Below are 17826 nucleotides of genomic sequence, written 5' to 3' on the forward strand. Positions count from 1 at the left end.
TGCCACTTCCTTTGACATACCTGTCCAATTTCTGTATGATTTATCTTTTGCTGTTTTTAATCTGACCAGTATCATGCTCAGCCCAACATATTCACCAGACAAGCCCTCCTGAAAGCTTTCAGTGAAATATCTTTCAAATAAAAAAATACCTCAGTGTCAGTTTAATGCTATGCAAACATCTCAGCCAATTTTTATAGTGTGTGATCTGTAGCCCTTACGCAGCACACTGTTCCGTGTCAGTACCTGCCCCTTCCCTGGAACTGTTCAAGGCCAGGCTGGATGGAGCTTTGAGCAAACCTGGTCTATGGGAGGTGTCCCTGCCCAGGGCAGGGGGTTGGAGGGCCCCTTCCAACTCTAACCATTCTATGATTCTATGATACGTGATGCAGGAATCCAGTACCAGCACGATGCAGACAAATTAACAGCTACCAAAGGAATGTAATCCGGTTTTGCAGCTAACCATAAAGACCATCAATTGCACAAGACACAGAAAAGACTTTAAATCTAATAAAATTTAACAGTTTCATTTGTCTTGCGTTTTGCTAACTACAATACATTTTCTTAAGATCACAGAATCACAGAATCACAGAATCTTAGTGGTTGGAAGGGACCTTTGAGATCATCGAGTCCAACCACATTAAAAAAAAAAAAAAACAAAAACACTCAAACAAAAAAAACACAACACAAAACCAAACAAACAACAACCCCCCCCCCCCAAAAAAAAAAAAAAAAAAAAGCAGCATCCATCAACTAAACCCCACACACAACACCCCACCACAAACCAACAATCCCGGGCACTAGAGCATGCCCTGAAGAGCCACGTCTACACGTTTCTTAAATACCTCCAGGGATGGTGACTCCACCACCTCCCTGGGCAGGCTGTTCCAGTGCCTGACCACTCTCTCAGTAAAGTAATTCTTCCTAATATCTAATCTAAACCTCCCTTGCCGCAGCTTCATACCATTTCCTCTGGTCCTGTCATTATTCCCTTGGGAGAAGAGGCCAACCCCCGCCTCTCTACAGTTTCCTTTCAGGTAGTTGTAGAGGGCAATGAGGTCTCCCCTCAGCCTCCTCTTCTCCAAACTAAACATGCCCAGTTCCCTCAGCCTCTCCTCATAGGACTTGTTCTCCAGACCCCTCACCAGCTTGGTGGCTCTCCTCTGGACACGCTCCAGCACTTCAATGTCCTTCCTGTAGTGAGGGGCCCAAAACTGAACACAGTACTCGAGATGAGGCCTCACCAGTGCCGAGTACAGAGGCACGATGACTTCCCTGCTCCTGCTGGCCACGCTATTCCTGATACAGGCCAGGATGCCGTTGGCCTTCTTGGCCGCCTGGGCACACTGCTGGCTCATGTTAAGCCGGCTGTCCACTAACACTCCCAGGTCCTTTTCTGCCAGGCAGCTTTCCAGCCACTCTTCCCCAAGCCTGTAGCGTTGCTTGGGGTTGTTGTGACCGAAATGCAGAACCCGGCACTTGGCCTTATTAAACCTCATCCCATTGGCCTTGGCCCATTGGTCCAACCTGTCCAGGTCCCTCTGTAGAGCCTGCCGACCCTCAAGCTCTACATTCTATTAATGACTGAGTCCACAGTAACCAATTAATTTATGCAATAAACAATAATTTTTTCTTTTACAATAAAGAGTAATTATCTAAGCATCTCATGCTTTCAGCTCCAGATCTGTTTGTCAGGGACTATAAAACTCAAGAGGATGCAGAATTTAATTCTACATGGCAGAACTGTGTACTTACCTACCTCTACCACTCTGTCAATGCTGATAACCTGCTTTTCAAGCAAAGAGGCACAGATAATCATGTTGCACCTCCTGCCACCTTCCAAAAAACATTTGAACCTACGGGGTGATTTGAATGAAGCCTGCCAGACAAGAGGAGGAAAGCCTCTCAGATAACACTCAAGTCGCAGCATCTCTGAATCTCTGAAAATCTCTTACTGGAAAGGAACCCTGCAAAGCTAGAAAAAAATAAAATAAAATAAAAATTAAAAAAAAAAAGTAAAAAAGCAAAAAAATGAAAGATTAAATCTTAGGTCTTATCAGCTAAAGTCAAGATTAGTATAGTCACAGTGCTCAACTAACTGGCCAGGGCCAGGAGTCCTAAGACATATTGCCTGCTGTGGCAATATAAAATTCTTCAACATCCAGGGCTCTTTCCTCACCAATGGGTAGGGTTACATCAGGAAACTATCATAGATCACTAGCCATATTTCCAAACATACCAAGCTGCCTAATAATAGACACCATTTCCATTGCAGAAGCATGCTCCATATTGCCCAATCATTAACATTAATTTCAGGTGATTTTTTTCAAACAAACTGACAACTAATTTAACATCAATTTCATCTTTAAAGTGCTCAGAATGTATTGTTGGCAGGAATTGAGAGACTTTATAAGATATTAATCTGAAGGCACACATAACCTGATTATACGCAGTATATCACCGCAGTTTACGTAAGATGTGTAAAACATGGTACTTCTTTTATATGCATGCTGTGAAATCTGACTACAGCTGCCATACAGCACAGAAAATGGGTGCAAATCCACATCAGATACCCAGGGCTCCATTTTGGAACTGGAGTTGCATTTATGCCTATATTGAATACTCAGTATTTTTTCCACATGCACTGAATAAGCAATCCAGGAAAAAAACCCACACAGCAGTTACACCCAGCTGACAAATGGAAGAAAAAAAAATAGAGACAAACTAACTGCATCTTTATTTTTGTCAAATTTTAATACAAACAAACATAAGTGAATCCCAGCAAGTCAGCAAAAGCTGTCTGAAACCAAGCTGGATTTTTCTGCCTTGGACCACAAGAGGGAACATTACTTGCACTTATGGCTGGCCCCACTCAGACCTTACATCGCTCTTGGTTAATGAGGTCTGCAAACACAGTAACTGTGCATAGCACTTTGATGAAAAAGGTTGCTCATTATGTGCCTGGTTTTTATCTTAAGGATTATTTATGAGCCAGAATCACAGCAGACATATGAGGCACATAGTATGGCTAAGAACTACTTGGGCATTTGCAGGCAACCATAGAGGATGTAATCCAAGACTAAGAACTTTTCTACCTCACCCAAGGCTTCCCAACAGGCTCCACTAAACTTTAAACCTACAGCAAGAAGCCGAAGCACGCAGGTGGAGAGGAGATTTCTGTGACTACTATGCAAGAGCAACCAGACACATCTTTGGCACGGGAACAGCTGCCAAAGCAACATCTATTGCACAGGGCAGGCAGGGCAGTGCCGAGCTGAGTCATCCTGCCTTCCCTGTAGCACCTCCTGCCTCAGGAGGGACTTCAGCCTCACACATTTCGCCCAGTCACACCAGCCTTGGCTTAAAAGTAAAAAGCCAAACACATACACACAGAGCTAGCCTGCAGCCAGCCAGGATCTGGGCAGGGTTTCAGGGGCTCTCTCTTTATCAGCCTGTTTGGTGTTCAAGTGTTGCGGCTCTCTGTCCACCTCAGCTTCCCCAGCACCTCTTCTGTTATTCCTGTCCCACACTTTTTCTAGCTCCCTGTTGCTAACTTCTCTTTGTTGCGTCCATTCCAAAAATGAAAGAGCAAAGATGACATTGCTGTCACATTTTTCCCTTTTTCATCAAGTCTACCTTGTTTAAAGCTCTACTACTAAGCTCTCTGCAGCAGGTTCAACCTACTGAACTGTACTTGTGTAAAAAGAGCTGCCCCCAGTACTGCCAGACGGTGAGTGACCTGCTTAGAAACACTCACCTGTGAACTTCTGTAAGCACATCGCCAGCTCCGATCTAAAGATTATGAACTTGCATAACCAAGTCAGCGGTTCTTTTTGTGGTTTCAACAATCATATTTATTCCTTGGTTTAAAAGGTTTTGGTTCAACAGTTTTAAAAACAGACTTCACAAAATGTGCAATTTTTATAAACATAGTTCTAGTTGTAGTGGTAGTAAGAATCTTTACTTTCATCATAAAGTTCACTTCAGTTATGCAACACAAGGTTGGTTTTGTTCCCCGTCTTCTCCCTCCCCCAATTGGCACTTCATTGTCAATTGGAGAAACTTTAAAAAGACAAAAAGTTAATCTAAGCATGATGTTAGAAGCACCTTGCCACAGTATTACATTCTAATAAGGCAAATTTTTGTTTTGTAAAGTCTGATTGTGCAACTTGGAGACCTATAAAAGGTGACAGAAATGCCAGCCTTCTCCTGTAGGGAACAGGTTTTCATTCTGGCTTCAAAGTTTTCACCCCTCCGCACCATCCCCCTTTAAAAAAAAAGTACAGCTGATAATACAGCAGAATATACCCCTTACAGGGTGAAAGGAAATTACAGTAGACAAAGGCTGAAAACACAGTGCATAGTAGACAAAATAAGACTGTACTTAAAAATAAAATAAAAAAGAAATAAAGAAAAAGGAACGGAAAAACAAGAAACAATGGAATTTTTCTGGTGGAAGAAGATTTTTGGGCTTCATAAATAAGTGGAAAATTACTAAAATACTTTGCTGTATAATATAAAAAAGCACAAAGGGGTTTCCAGTTGTCACCTAAGCGCTAGATGCAACTTTGTAGGAGTAAGTATTTGGAGGCAGCTTTGAGCTCTGGTTGGTACAGGCATTCCAGCAGGGTAACGCTGCCAACAGCAGAAGAAACCCACCCAGTAAGACACAAAAGCCGCTGAAATAAAATGCAGTGTCATACTCCTGCGTCCAGTCGTAAAACCAACCTGAGGGTGAAAGTAAGAGAGAAGCACATCAGTGAGGAGTTAAATGTAACACAGCACTGCAAGTTAGAGAAACATCATGAAAAAAAAAAAAACAAAAAACAACAAAAAGGCCAAATCTAAAATGCAGTTTGACCACTTAGACATGAAACGTGCTTTTCATCAGAGCCAAAACCAATCAGCTTGACCAACTCAAGCAAAACAAACTTCAATTTTTGTTGAAGATTTTGATTTCATCTTTCCGTTGTTATTAGGACCAACTAGAACGACTCGAATGCAAATTAATTCTGTCTGGTCCTGACAAGCTCATGTTCATTTTATAGTATTTACCTTGACCTTACCTACAATTGGTGGTCCGAGGCTATTTCCAAGTCCAGCAAAGAACATCAGGATCCCATACGCGTGAGTCAGTTTCTCAATTCCCACAGTCTTTGTTGTTACATACGGAAAAATCGACCAGTTCCCAGTAAGAAAACCCAAAATCCCAGAAAGCATCGCTAATGTAAGGTAACTTTTGGCAAATGGAATTGCAAACAAGGCCACTCCTGTCATTAGTAAGGTAGTTACATATAGATACAAAGTGTTAACCCACTTAAAATCTGCCAGTATTCCTAAAGTAAGTTTGCCAACAGCAGTCATAATGCCTATAATGGAAATAAGGGGCATACGATAGTCATCTTCATTAACGTTTGCACTTCTTGCTACATCTTCCATGAGCAGAGAAGGAGGAAATCCACCGATATCAAAGAGCAAGATGGCAACAAAGAGAGCTGAAAATACTTTGTTCTTAAAAAGAACCACAGTTTCCTCCCAGTAGTTCAAGTAGTGCTGCCACTTCCTTTTGGCAAGTTGCTTGCAGAAGTTTGTCTGTTCTACAACTTTCTTTTTATAAGTGTCTTTCTCATTTACATTTATTGAGCTTAATACATTCTTATTTAAAATGCTATCCTGTTTGTAATCAGGCATATTGTTCGCACTTTTTTCATCAATGTAGCCTTTTTCAAGGATGCTTATATTTTCTTCAATGGTCTTTTCTTTTTCATGGTAAACAAAATATTGATCTGGGACTTTGTCTACGCATGTTTTTTCTGGTGGAGGGGAATCAGATGAATCCAATGGTCTCATTAGGCTGCCACATGCTAATATATTTAGAGACAGAGCGCCAACTATTAGCAGACAGCCATCCAGTCCGTATAGATCAATAAGCTCTCTTTGCAATGCTGCATATATAAAGAGTCCAACACTTGAGCCTATAAAAAGAAAATAAGATCAGTTTAAACTGAAGAACTGAGAACATTCTTCAATACTAACACACTTCTACATTTCAGCAGCCATAGATATACTGTCACAGGAACAGTGAGTCATTTGTGCTCCTCTCTCCCCAGTATAATGAACTGGTAAGTTATCATCACTCTTGAAATTACAGTTTCTTTATGCAGTATCCACAAAATAAAAAGCCTTCTGAACAATTTATGATGATTAAAACCACCAGACACTTTAAAAACAAGCAGGATCAATACTGTATCTGATGAAAAACCTCAAAGAACTATTAAGCCATCCTTCTGCCGTGCACTCACATACATGTATCCCTTCAGGTGCCATTTTGAGTTCTCACAGTTAAAATTTCACACATCAACATTTTCCCCTTTCTCCTTCTCGCTGCCACCTTCCTTCTCTAAGGCAGGAAGAGACCAGGGGCTCACCAAGAGCCCTCCTAGAAACAGCCCTTGACTGCCTGATGTTTAAGGAGTGGAGCTCACATGGTGTGATCTTACTCCAAAGGCATTTCTGAAGCTCTGCAGGGCCAAACATGCATTTGAGAAATTTGGTTATTCAGAAGAAAACACTGAAGAGTAAGGAATTACTATGAACACAAGCATTTTATGCAATCCCATGAATTTAAAGAAAAAGCTCTCGCCTGAAGTGAGCATAGATCCATTTTAATCAATGGATGTCCACTCACAAATACAGAGCATTGTTTTTTCAAGTCAATTTAAAGACAAACTTTAAAGTAAAATGATTTGCTGAAAACTGGCTCTAGGCTATATTAAAGTCATTTATATATTTCAGTGCTAAACACAGGAAAAAAAAAAAATTCTAAAATTCAGACTTGTTTTGTCTTCCAGGTACTAAAATCAACCAGGACTCAATAAGATCAGGCCTTAAGGCAAACTACCTGGAATCCCAACAAAAGCCACTGAAAATGATTCCAAGGAACATTTCTGCAGAAGTTCCCCTTTATTCCACTGGTGTAGATCCAGCATTAATATCTCACAGCAATGACTGTACTGACCAGGCCTCTCCTCATTAACAGCTACTTGAGAAAACAGATCAGAGGAGAGACTATACAATACAAAAAGCAAGGCATGGGACAACAGCCTTCTTTAACAGGTCCTACTTGGTCCATTAATTAAGCAATTCCTCTTGGTGTAAAGGACAACACTCAACCTAAAGACCCAGAAAGAGGATGAGAAAGATTGCTCAGCATCTTTCAAAGAATTTTCATTGTATTATCAGAGGTTTGTTTTTCAAGGATCCCTTTAACACACATGGACAAAAAGCTGGGATGCGCTTTTGGAAGATTTCAGAATTTAGTTTTCTTTGAGATTGGAAAGGAAAATAATATCAAAAACATTAAGCCTAGACTTCAACTACTCTTTTAAAGGTACCGCTAATGTGGGGTTATGATGATCCAGCATTTACATCCTGCAGCTCCAACCTCTTTCTCTTGTGTAAGAAAGCAGAGGAAGAAGAGAGCTCTATGGAAAGTTTCCCCTCTTATTACCCATGGCACACAGCCCAAACTACTCATGAGTCTGCTTTCATTTCAGTGAATATCCTTTTCTCATCTATATGAATAACCCATACCACACACCTGCAAGTGTAGTTACTATTTCATCTGAAGCCTGATTTTATCTGTTCGTTGCTACTGATGTTTTGACTTAAGTACTTCAGGAAGTAACTGAGAAAAATATAATCTCCGGTTTCTATTGCCAGAGTAATGGTAGCTGCATCAGAGTTTAAAAGTTAGAGAGAATGACAATTAAAGGTCATACCTGTTGAAATCAGACCAAGTGCAAGGCCTCTGCGTTTGTCAAAATAGTGGCAAGTGATGGTAACTGTTGCGGTATACAAAAGGCCACATCCAAGTCCTTGAGAAAAAGAGTTAGAAATAAAGCATGTTACATACTCTGGGAAACGAATGCCCCTTTTTATTCCCCAGATAATACAGTAGTGCACCCTGGTCACAGAGGTACATTCTAACCCTGGCTCAGCACCAGCCACACACTGTCGGGGCCATTAAGCTGCCTGCACTGTCCCACCTCCCTCTCCCCCGACCATCCCCGGCTGCAGAGCCTGTGCGGAGCAGGCTGGGTTTGAGGAGTTCAGCAGCTCAGGTTCTGTGCTATGTGGAAGGGTTACATGGCTTTCAGCCCAGAAAACAGGAGAGCTGCATCTGTGTGGCACCGTGCCCGAGCCAGCACGCTGCTGGGTCCCTGCTGGCCAGCGAGGTGCCTGGATTCCTGACACAGTTAATTTGATAAACCACCCACAGCAGCCCTCTGCAGCACAGAGGGGCAGGTCACCACCTGCTAGGAGAACAGCACTTTCGTGCCTCTAGCACAGTGTTTTAGGTTCAATGCAGTTATGTGGAGAACAACACTGCTCCCTAATATTCTCTAATTTATCAAATTAGAATAAGTACATGTCAAAATTCCAGAAGAGATGTTATTCTTTTAAGATTGGCACTTCATGCCTGCAAAAGACCTGCTTGATTGCACCCCTTCGGTAAGACCTCAGCGTCTCCATCTCTAACAAATGTGTCAACAGAAGATAAACTGCTTTCTACCCTGATGAACACATGCATTGCCTTTATCTTTCACTACCTGGTAACAGCCTGCCTGTGTGACATCCCTCCTTGCCCCGAAGTAAAGTATTTCTTGATAAATCAAGTCCCAGGCTATCTCTGTGAATTAGACTCTCATTTCAGATTCAGAAACCAAGACTCAAAATAATAAAGATTAAACCTCTATATGAAGGGTAGGTATTTCTTACCGACAACAATCCCATAAGAAATATAGAGAAAGTATATGTTAGGTGCAAAACTGCTCATCATGAGGCCCCCGGCCACCATAAAGCCACTGAAGATTGCTACTGGTCTTGCTCCAAAAGATGATACGCATATACTGCAGACAGGACCTAGAGGAAAAGCAGGAAAAACATTCCTAGTAAATACCTGCACCAGGAAGAACTTCTAAAAAATCTCAATCTATGGAAATACTTCTTACGACAATTACTTAAATACATAATTATACTAAACAACAATTCGGAGTACTCATTTTTACAAGATTCTTTTAAGAGTCGGTTATAAAAACATAAAAGATCAGGCTTGCAAGATTTTTGCTCAAGGAGAAACTGATATCAAGACCATGAAATGGTGCTGGGTTTGGGAGGGAGAGAGTGAGCAAAACATTCTTTAGACACAGGATGATACATACCTACAAGACTGTAACACTGTCACTACACACCTAAGGACTTGTACAAAGGTTCTGAAAAGAATCTTCCTCATTAGGTAGCAAAACAAGTTAGACCACCAGCCAGGCTTTAACCAAGCAGGTATTTTTTGACAGAGCTCAAAAACCATGTTTCAGAAAAGAGAATATCTGAATTCATCTTGATACAAGATGAAATTTATAAAACTGAAATGGAAAATAGTAACTTCTGATCATAATAATGGTAAGAATGCCACCTGGTGCTTACATAGAGGAAATATCTGCCAGATAAAGACAAACACTGCTCTTCCCTTATTTTCTAGAAAATTTAATATCAGCTAGCCAGTATTGTACCAAATAACTGTTTACTACCTATCTTGGTTTCTACTGTAAAACTATGGAAAATAAAAAGCATTTATTAAGAATGTCCAGAGCAATGTTCATGAAATTTGGAAGAGGTTTCTCCCCCTCTTTACGCTCCCCCTCCATTATCTCTTGGTTGGTTAGTTCTTCAAAACAAGAACGAAGTGCAGGCAACATTCGTACTCTGCCTCTGCTCAGCCAGTTCTCCCCTCACAGAAGCTGTAGAACAAGCACTCATTTTCAGTTGTGTGACCTGGAATACACCTTTTAGTCTGAAGTAGCACGCAAGCTCGGTGCCCTGCATAAATAAGCAACCAGCAAGGGACTTGGCTTGCAAAAGACGAGCTCTCATCTGAAACCCTCCAGTTCCAAACATTCATACACAGACTTAATATATTACCCCCAAGATCCTAAACTCACCAACTCTGAGATTAGAAGTTAGATACACAGATGAATGACATTATTTAAAAACCAACACAAAACCTCCCTCACCATCTCCGTACCTCATTTGCAGCGAAACAAAGACACTCCATGGTTGATACAATCTGCAAAAGCTGTAAGGTTGGAGTCTGCCGTTTGCTAAGGTTGGTCCTCCCTGACTCACACGTAACTGAGATTCCCGGCAGATGGGAGGTGAGCCCAGGGAGGTGATATGAGGTGAACAACAGTTGGAGCTGAGGACGGTGCTTGCCTAGGTTTGCAGACAGGAGCGAGCAGCTGGGAATGCAGGCAAGGTTTTCGTGTGGTTACCAGCCATGGGACAAGCAGTTCTGGCAGGCAGGACCACAGATTCATTAGCAGGTGAAATGATCCTCAAAGGCAAGGCAGGTCAGAACTTTTGCCCTACGTAAGAGCTATCTGCCACGGGAATGTAAAGGGAAGCGAGTCTGAATTGGGGCTTATCCAGGCAAAGAGTCAGAGTTAAAGAAGAATTGAGAAAAATCTTCTGGGGGAAGTAGGGTTTATTTGGATTTTGGAAACGTCGAAAAAGGAAGATGTAAGCACTTGCTGCTTCTCAAGAGTGAGCATGCTGTGGGAATGAGAGCTGGCCAGAATAACTTGGGCAGAGCAACTTGCCGAGAACAAAAGCTGGGAGTGTTAGGTTGTTGCTGATTCTTAGAATTAATTACTAGAACTGGCAAATTAAGATTGGTACGTTTCCTAAAACCACAGGATTTAAAAATAAACAAAGGATTGAATCTGTATTACATAAAAAAATTCCTGTACAGTAAAAGAACATTAGGTAGTGATAACATAATTCAATTAAGCAGAGGAATTTGTACTCTTTCTATTCTTTATTTCTGACCCACTACCTTGCTAAAACAAACAGTATTTCCTTCCCACCTGCTCGCTATATTTTGACACAGCTACTTGCAGAAGGTCTCTGTCAAGCCTGGGGCAGTGGTACTGGTACAGACTGCACTGATGGCTACTAGAGGATCCGAGGTGAAGCTGGACTCTCTGACCCCAAGCCAGAACAAGGGAGATACAGGGTTGAAAAACATGTCTTCATAATCTGACAAGGACACTCTCCTCTGGAACACCATCAAAAGCATCTCTGACAGGGTCCAAGGAGATGCTCTTCCAGTTTCTCCCACTTACAAAAAATAACCCAGAAGGAGAACAGAAAGTACAAAGAGATCTTTTTGCTCTGACATGGAAAACAACCTGCACAAAACTGAAGAACCTGCTCCAATAAGCTGAGTATTAATGTGTCATCTCACACAGCAAGAGATCTGGCAGCTCAGCAACGGCCTTGCTTTATAAGAAGGAGTGCCAGTAGAGGTATTACAATAGTTATTATAGCTCTCTGGGACAAGAAGAAAAACAGCTCCATCTTCCCCTTCACATTAGGCCCTACTTTCACACTCCCCTCTTCCCTTCACACTGCTAGAAAAAAGTCACAAAAGAAAAGCCCCATGACAGCCAGCATCTTTGTTCTTTTCCCTGCCTCCTCGCATTCCTTCTCTTTCTCTGTTTCCCAAAGAGCTGGCATTTTTTTTTCTATCCTCAGGCACAGTACCTTTGGTTATTACCATGGTATTTGCACAGGAGTTCGCTGTACACAAACATGTTATTCTCTCCAAGTAATTCAAGCACAATGGGTTCAAGGCAGTTAATTCTAGTCAAACATCCAGCTTTCCCAGAGTGGGACTGAGACTTGCTCTGTGAACTCCTGCCCCACGGATTTAGTTCAAAGTGGACATTCTGAAGAATGTAGGAGTCTACGTACAGCCGCATAGGAAACAGCTCTTCAGGCAGCATAAGGGTTTTCATTAGCTGACTCTCTTTCAGAAAGATCCTTCTACTGATAATGTATTTCTCACTGTAATGTGAACAACATAAAAATAAAATCCCAGTGGCAATCCTCAACAGTAAGCATGGAAAATGGCTTTTAAGCCAGCATTTTGTTCAGTTTGCCAAGGAGCTCCATGAATTAGCACTGGTATTAGAATAATATTTGAAGACATTGATAACTATTTACCTCTTTTACAAATAAAATCCCTGGGGCTCTTTTCCTTCCAAATGATGTATCTTAAAACTAGAAGATACTCTACCAAAACCAGTTACCACCCCAGCTTGTAAGAATGGCAGCTAAGTCTAGGAAGGAAGACTTCGAAGCCAGCACAGGGACATCCACTGCTCTTCTGCACACGACCTGTCAGGGCTCGGCAGCCAGTAATACAATTATCAGGCTCCGCAGGGGAGCCATCAGGAAGATCCCTAGACAAAATAGGAAGCAGTAGCAGAAAGATGGGCTCTCACAGTAGATCTTCATGCAGAGAGACCAAAGAAGAAGAACTCCTAGGAGGAATCATTTGTACATTGATATTTTCATTAGATTTTTTTGAATAAGAGACTTCACTCTCAGTGAGACCTGGTTGTGACGGTGAGTCCTTCCTGAGATGTGAAAACAAGCCATCTGCTGCTCACACAGGAACTTCGTAACTACCATGATCTTCTGACCTCCTGACAAGTACAAAGTCTTTTTGTTTAATGTACATCAAGAACATCATGCTCTCTTCCTCAGTCTTCCATATGAAGAAGAAAATTCTGCAAATTAACACTCCCTTACTCCACTCACCCATCTCAAGGGTCCTCCCTCCTTCACCTCATGCACACACAAAAACTTTTGCTCAACATGCAATACTGGACAACTGAGTTCTTTTTCTTATCACCTGCATTAATCTGACGCACCCTACTTCCTGGTATCTGTCCAAGCCTGCTGAAACTGCAGAGTTGAAGCAATGCTGATGGACTATCCCATAAAATCCACTGGACAGAACACAAGAATATTTTTTGCATATTTAACGCATTGCTAAAACCTGGTCATAATAAATATAATATTCTCCAAATGTTTGTACTTTGGATAAGAATATAGATCAGAAAAAGCCTTTTTCTACTTGACAGCAACCTACTCCCAACTGATAAACCAACTTCTCCTTTCTGATAAAGTTATTAAATGAACTGGGCTCCTCTTTGGAAGAATCTTTGAGATACCTTCTCCCCTCCCCACAAAGTATGTATAGCTTCCATAGTTCACAGTAGGGACTATCTCTGTGCAAAGGTTTTTTAAGGGTTGTAAAAATATTGCCTGAAAACACAAAATTAAGCTTTTTAAACTTTTAACACTGAGTGCCTCAGACCAGAAGAAACACCCCATTAATTTATCAAGACATGCCTTTCAAGGGAGAATCTTCCCTTTGTTCTTTCCCCATTAATAAAGGGGAGTGGGAATGAGAGACATATTCCTGATATCTCCTGCTCTGCCAAATACTGCAAAGTCAACTCTTACTATAAACAGCTGCGGCACCAATTACAGGTGCCAAAGGCTTTGTTTTGCTTTTAGCAAGTATAACATGGATCAAATTTAATTTCAGGCTCTAAATGGATGTAAAATTAAGAACACTTGGTGCAGGAGAAACACACGATCTTTAACAATGTAATAAATATCCTCCTCTGGCCTGTTTTAGTAAGGAAAACATGCTAAGTTCTTTCATTTTCTTCCTATGAAACAACCCTACATCATCCATGGAGCCGTGTGCTGCATCTACTATAGGCTGATCAGCATTATGACACTTAATACTGTAGTGGAGTATATCACTGTACATCACTGCCCTGTACAATAACACTGATGCTTTTCTTTCACTGTTTTAGGCACATTTCTTCCTATACACTGTAAGGTCACATCACAGAAAGTTTTAACTCTGGTCATCCTGCAAGGAAGGGATCAACCAGGTCCCTGTCCCGTTCCCTTTTCCAGTTGATGAGCTGAACGGTCCGGCTTGGGGCTGCACACTGGCCTTAGCAATGCTCTCTGTGCTGCAAGCAAGGGGACAGAAATCAAACACCAGGCGGGTAGGAAACTCATCTCAACAAACAAGGTGCTGTACTGGGTTTCTATGTCTCAAGTCTAAGTTTAGATCTCACATAAGTCAGAAGTAAACACTGCAGAAAGGATACAGCAAATGTGAAAGGACTCACCAGCATCAGCTACTTAAAAAAAAATAATATGTTTAAGACTACATGTACAGAGGGAAGGGAAGGGAAGGGAAGAAGACACACAGAACCTTCTTCTGTGCCAGCTGGAACACATATCAATACGTTTTCTTCTTTTTGGTGAAATTACAGTACTAATATAGCAAAGTCACTGGACCTAGTTTCCACTGTTACAGAAGCTAGCTAATGTGATTCCCAGTGCTATCAATGAGAAAAGTCTTCCTTAAGAAAATGGACACTGACTTATTTCATGTATGTAGTTGTGAATCTACCGTAACTGCCGTTCTTTTTGCAGTATGGCATCTACAGCTTCAGAAAGGGATGTTAAGTTGGAGCAGGCTCAGGGAAGAGTCTTAATGGCTCTCCAGAATACCCTTAATTAAAAGTGCGGAAATCTCTTGTATCAATTGCAAAAAGACTGTATCAAGTTACAGGTTTAAAAGAAAATTTAGAATTTGATTGCAGCCTCTAGACATACACCATACTTATTCAGAGACAATTCAAAATATACCACTTAAAGATAACATTATTCATCAGTTGAAAACTAAAATTAAGCAACTTACATCATAAGATTACATACTTTTAAGGATGTAATTAACTACTGAGAAAAGTTGTAAGAGACAAAGAATGCACTGAACAAACACGTTCTAAATCAAATGAGAATTCCAGTATTTTCTGCATGCAACTTGGATTGCTTTAAGAATACCAATACTTGAAAACATGTCTTTGGATAATTAGATCAGAGACTGGAAAGCAAAATAAAGGAGAAGAATGGAAACAACAACAAATATTAGAAGAGTCAAGTCAGGAACAGTAAAAGGTAAGGGGACCACCAGAAGGCTTGGGTGTAAAGCTGTCCTGCTACTAGCGTTCACACATGCAATATTGCTCCTGAAATCAGCTTACTTGGGGAGATTAAGTTATTAAGTTACAGATATCATCTTTTCACATACATGAAAATATGCTAATTTAGAAAAATTCAATTATCTCGATCATCTACTTAACATCAGTTACAACACACAATGGTCCCTGGTCTATAATATTGGAACCTGCAATAGCAGAAATAAGAACAGAACAAGTTCTCTTTTCCTACATTCATGAAAAGGGCCTTTGCAATGCATTATATCAAGTTTTGCGCTGAAAACACATACATTCCTTACAGTAATGACTAGGTCTGAAAACGGCCTGCTATGAAAAATGCAAGAAAAATTGTAACTTGTCATTCTAGTTTTCCTGAGCATTCTAGTTTTAGGCAGAGGTTATGATACAGTGTCCTTCCAACAAGTTTACTTTAAGTAAAGTTATCATTAAGGTCAGGTCCCAGCTCGATAAGACAGGTATTTACCATTTCAGGTAAAGCAGGTAACATATATATTTTGTTTTCAGTCAACTCTGATAACATCAATGCAATAAAAAAACCCTCACTGTACTTTTTTTTTGAAGGCATTAGAAATGATTATTAAGCTTCCCAAACTGAATGAATAAAAGTACACTGACAAACAGTGTTACTGCTAACACATCAAAATTTCAAGTAATTTAATCATTCCATACCAACATCGATTACAATAGTACCTTTTCTTTGTATTATTCAGTCACAGAAGTTTCTATTTGCTATAAAGCACACTACTGACAATTGCTCACAGTGGCAAGACAGAAGGCACTAAAAAATCTGGAAACTAGCATGGTGTTGATGTATGAGAAACAGGGTTGAGGCTCTGGTTAGAAGAGTGAGCCGGAGACTTCTGGTCTCCAGGGAGAGGGTTTTTCTTCACCCCTTCTCTTGCAATCCCCTTCTGCCTAGTTTTTCTTCAATAACTATCTTGTTTAACCTTTCACACCCCCCACACACTTCATTCTCTCACTCAATTATTTTTAGGTCTTGATCCATTAATAATAGGAGTTAATGTCCTTAAAACAGGAAAAAAAAAAAAGCATGACGGAAGAGCAGTCCACAGCCCTTTGCCCACTTATACCCTGGGACTGAACAGAGTCGTCTTGTGGTTAATGATACACCCACCTCTGCCCATTTCTGTTCTGCCTAGTGATATAAAACCCTAACACAAGTGTGACACCAGTATTCGGCCGGTTATAGCATCATACAAAGCAGTGGTCTTTGTTCAGGTCAGTATCACTGTTTATACATCAACTTTCTTTTAAGGAGAGATTTCCTCAGAATCCTGAGCTGCATTTTGTCCATTAAGCTACATAATTGCTTTTGCCCGTAGCAATTTCTCTGCTGACAGGCCATTTTTTTCCAGATTCAGCAAAAAGATAATAGTTCCCATGGTGAATCTTTGAAAAGCAGAAGTTAGTGGTATAACCCAGTACAATACCCACGCTCGATACTAAAACAACAACAAAATGGACCTATGGACTTTCAAAGTGGTGTTTTATTTCCCCAAAACCCTGCTGTTACTCTCCAAGTGACAATGTCTTACTAAAGAAAAGCTTCCAGTAAAGTTGTTCTATTTAATGCCACTGTTATCCATAACTTTCCAGGCTTTAAAGGGAGTTTTTTCTCAACAAGTGGAAAAGAGCCCTCACCCACCCTAACTGGTGGGTTTACTTCTAGAGCTGAAAAATGAGTAACTGGTTTATTAATTGACTTTTTTTTTTCCTTCAAGCACTTGAACCATTTCAGAATAATAGTTTGCTCTGATTTTAAAGATACTAATGCAAATGTTAGTCTTAAAGCCTCATGAAAAAAATAAAGTTGAAAAAATCCCATCAACGAAAGTACCATTCAGTTTCCCAGACAGTGTTTTGTTTTTCTAGTTTATTAAAATACAATAATTTTGAATTTTCTAAGGGTAATATTTTTATTGCTCTTTTACCTTAATATTGATTTATGTATAGCGGAACTACAAATGTAATCTTCTTAGCTGTCTTGAACTAAAACAAAAATGCAGCATCCTCATTCTATCTTTTGCAGCTGACTTATTCCAAAAGCACACACAGCTGAAAGCATCTATTAGAAAGAAAAGTTTTGATTTTAGGTAGATACTGCATCTACACTTACTGGCAAGCAATCCGATTCCATTTGCTAGTGATCCAACCCAAGCAGTCTTGCCTTTCCCTTCTCCAAAAGCATCCAGCCATTCTAAATACAAGACTCCAACAGCCAGCGGTGATCCGTAACACAAGAACTGAGTGAAGAAGGAAACGACAACAATTACCCAGCCCCAGCCACCATCTGGTGGTTTCCGAAATACCATCTTGTCAGAGGAGTGCAGATGTACAGACAGAACCTGAGTAAACAAAAACCAAACAGAACAGAGCATTAGGAATGTGACTGAGTTAGGTTTGCTAATACAAGTGAGCTGTACACAGAAGTACACATTCAAACATTTCAGCCACCCTTCAAGAAATATATGCAACACAGCACACAAGCAATGAAAATTAGTTACCATTTGGTACTTATACCTCTTCTGCACAACACAGGAACAGCGCACAAAGCATTAGTAAGTCATACATACATCAGCACTGTATTACAGAAAGGCGGAACATTTTGTTTTCTGAGGGTAAATAGGCTTAGTGAAGACCTCAGGCATTAGTATCTGACAGAGTTCAAAGAGAACCACGTGGCCACCACCTGTTAAGCCCTCAGATATCCCGAGTGAAGCATATAGGCTTGAAGGACAGGAAAAGCTACAAGTATAAAACAATCCCAATATATAATTGGGATTTAAAAAAATCCCACAAGTATAAAAACATTAGTTCAAGGTAAAAAGAAAGAAATAAAAATCTC

General features: G+C 40.5%; 1 protein-coding gene across 3 annotated transcripts; it reads right to left on the reverse strand.

Annotated features, from left to right (window-relative positions):
* Positions 1 to 2713: 2713 nt before the first annotated feature.
* On the reverse strand, positions 2714 to 17320 carry SLC16A9 (solute carrier family 16 member 9). 3 transcript variants are annotated; one of them, XM_074155029.1, is made up of 5 exons: positions 17098 to 17320; positions 8779 to 8922; positions 7779 to 7874; positions 5053 to 5972; positions 2714 to 4725 (listed from the first exon to the last, which is right to left on the reverse strand). In XM_074155029.1, the coding sequence occupies exons 1-5, from the start codon at positions 17291 to 17293 to the stop codon at positions 4543 to 4545; spliced, it is 1539 nt and encodes a 512-aa protein (XP_074011130.1). In that variant the 5' UTR covers positions 17294 to 17320; the 3' UTR covers positions 2714 to 4542. The 3 variants fall into 3 exon arrangements, with proteins under 3 accessions (XP_074011130.1, XP_074011131.1, XP_074011132.1); XM_074155030.1 differs by having other exon boundaries at positions 3833 to 4725; positions 5064 to 5972; XM_074155031.1 differs by lacking the exon at positions 17098 to 17320 and adding an exon at positions 10082 to 10180 and having other exon boundaries at positions 3833 to 4725; positions 5064 to 5972.
* Between the last annotated feature and the right edge of the window lie 506 nt (positions 17321 to 17826).

The sequence above is a fragment of the Numenius arquata genome, chromosome 10 (genome assembly GCF_964106895.1).
Source record: "Numenius arquata chromosome 10, bNumArq3.hap1.1, whole genome shotgun sequence".
Classification (NCBI taxonomy): domain Eukaryota; kingdom Metazoa; phylum Chordata; class Aves; order Charadriiformes; family Scolopacidae; genus Numenius; species Numenius arquata.

Excerpts from the sequence above, each read along its gene's own strand:
- SLC16A9 (XM_074155029.1), bottom strand. The coding sequence starts at position 17,293 with ATGGTATTTCGGAAACCACCAGATGGTGGCTGGGGCTGGGTAATTGTT. Across the intron at positions 8,923-17,097 it reads TGGAATCGGATTGCTTGCCA|GTCCTGTCTGCAGTATATGC; the intron begins GTAAGTGTAGAT and ends CTTTTCCTCTAG. Across the intron at positions 7,875-8,778 it reads TTCTTATGGGATTGTTGTCG|GACTTGGATGTGGCCTTTTG; the intron begins GTAAGAAATACC and ends CTTTTTCTCAAG.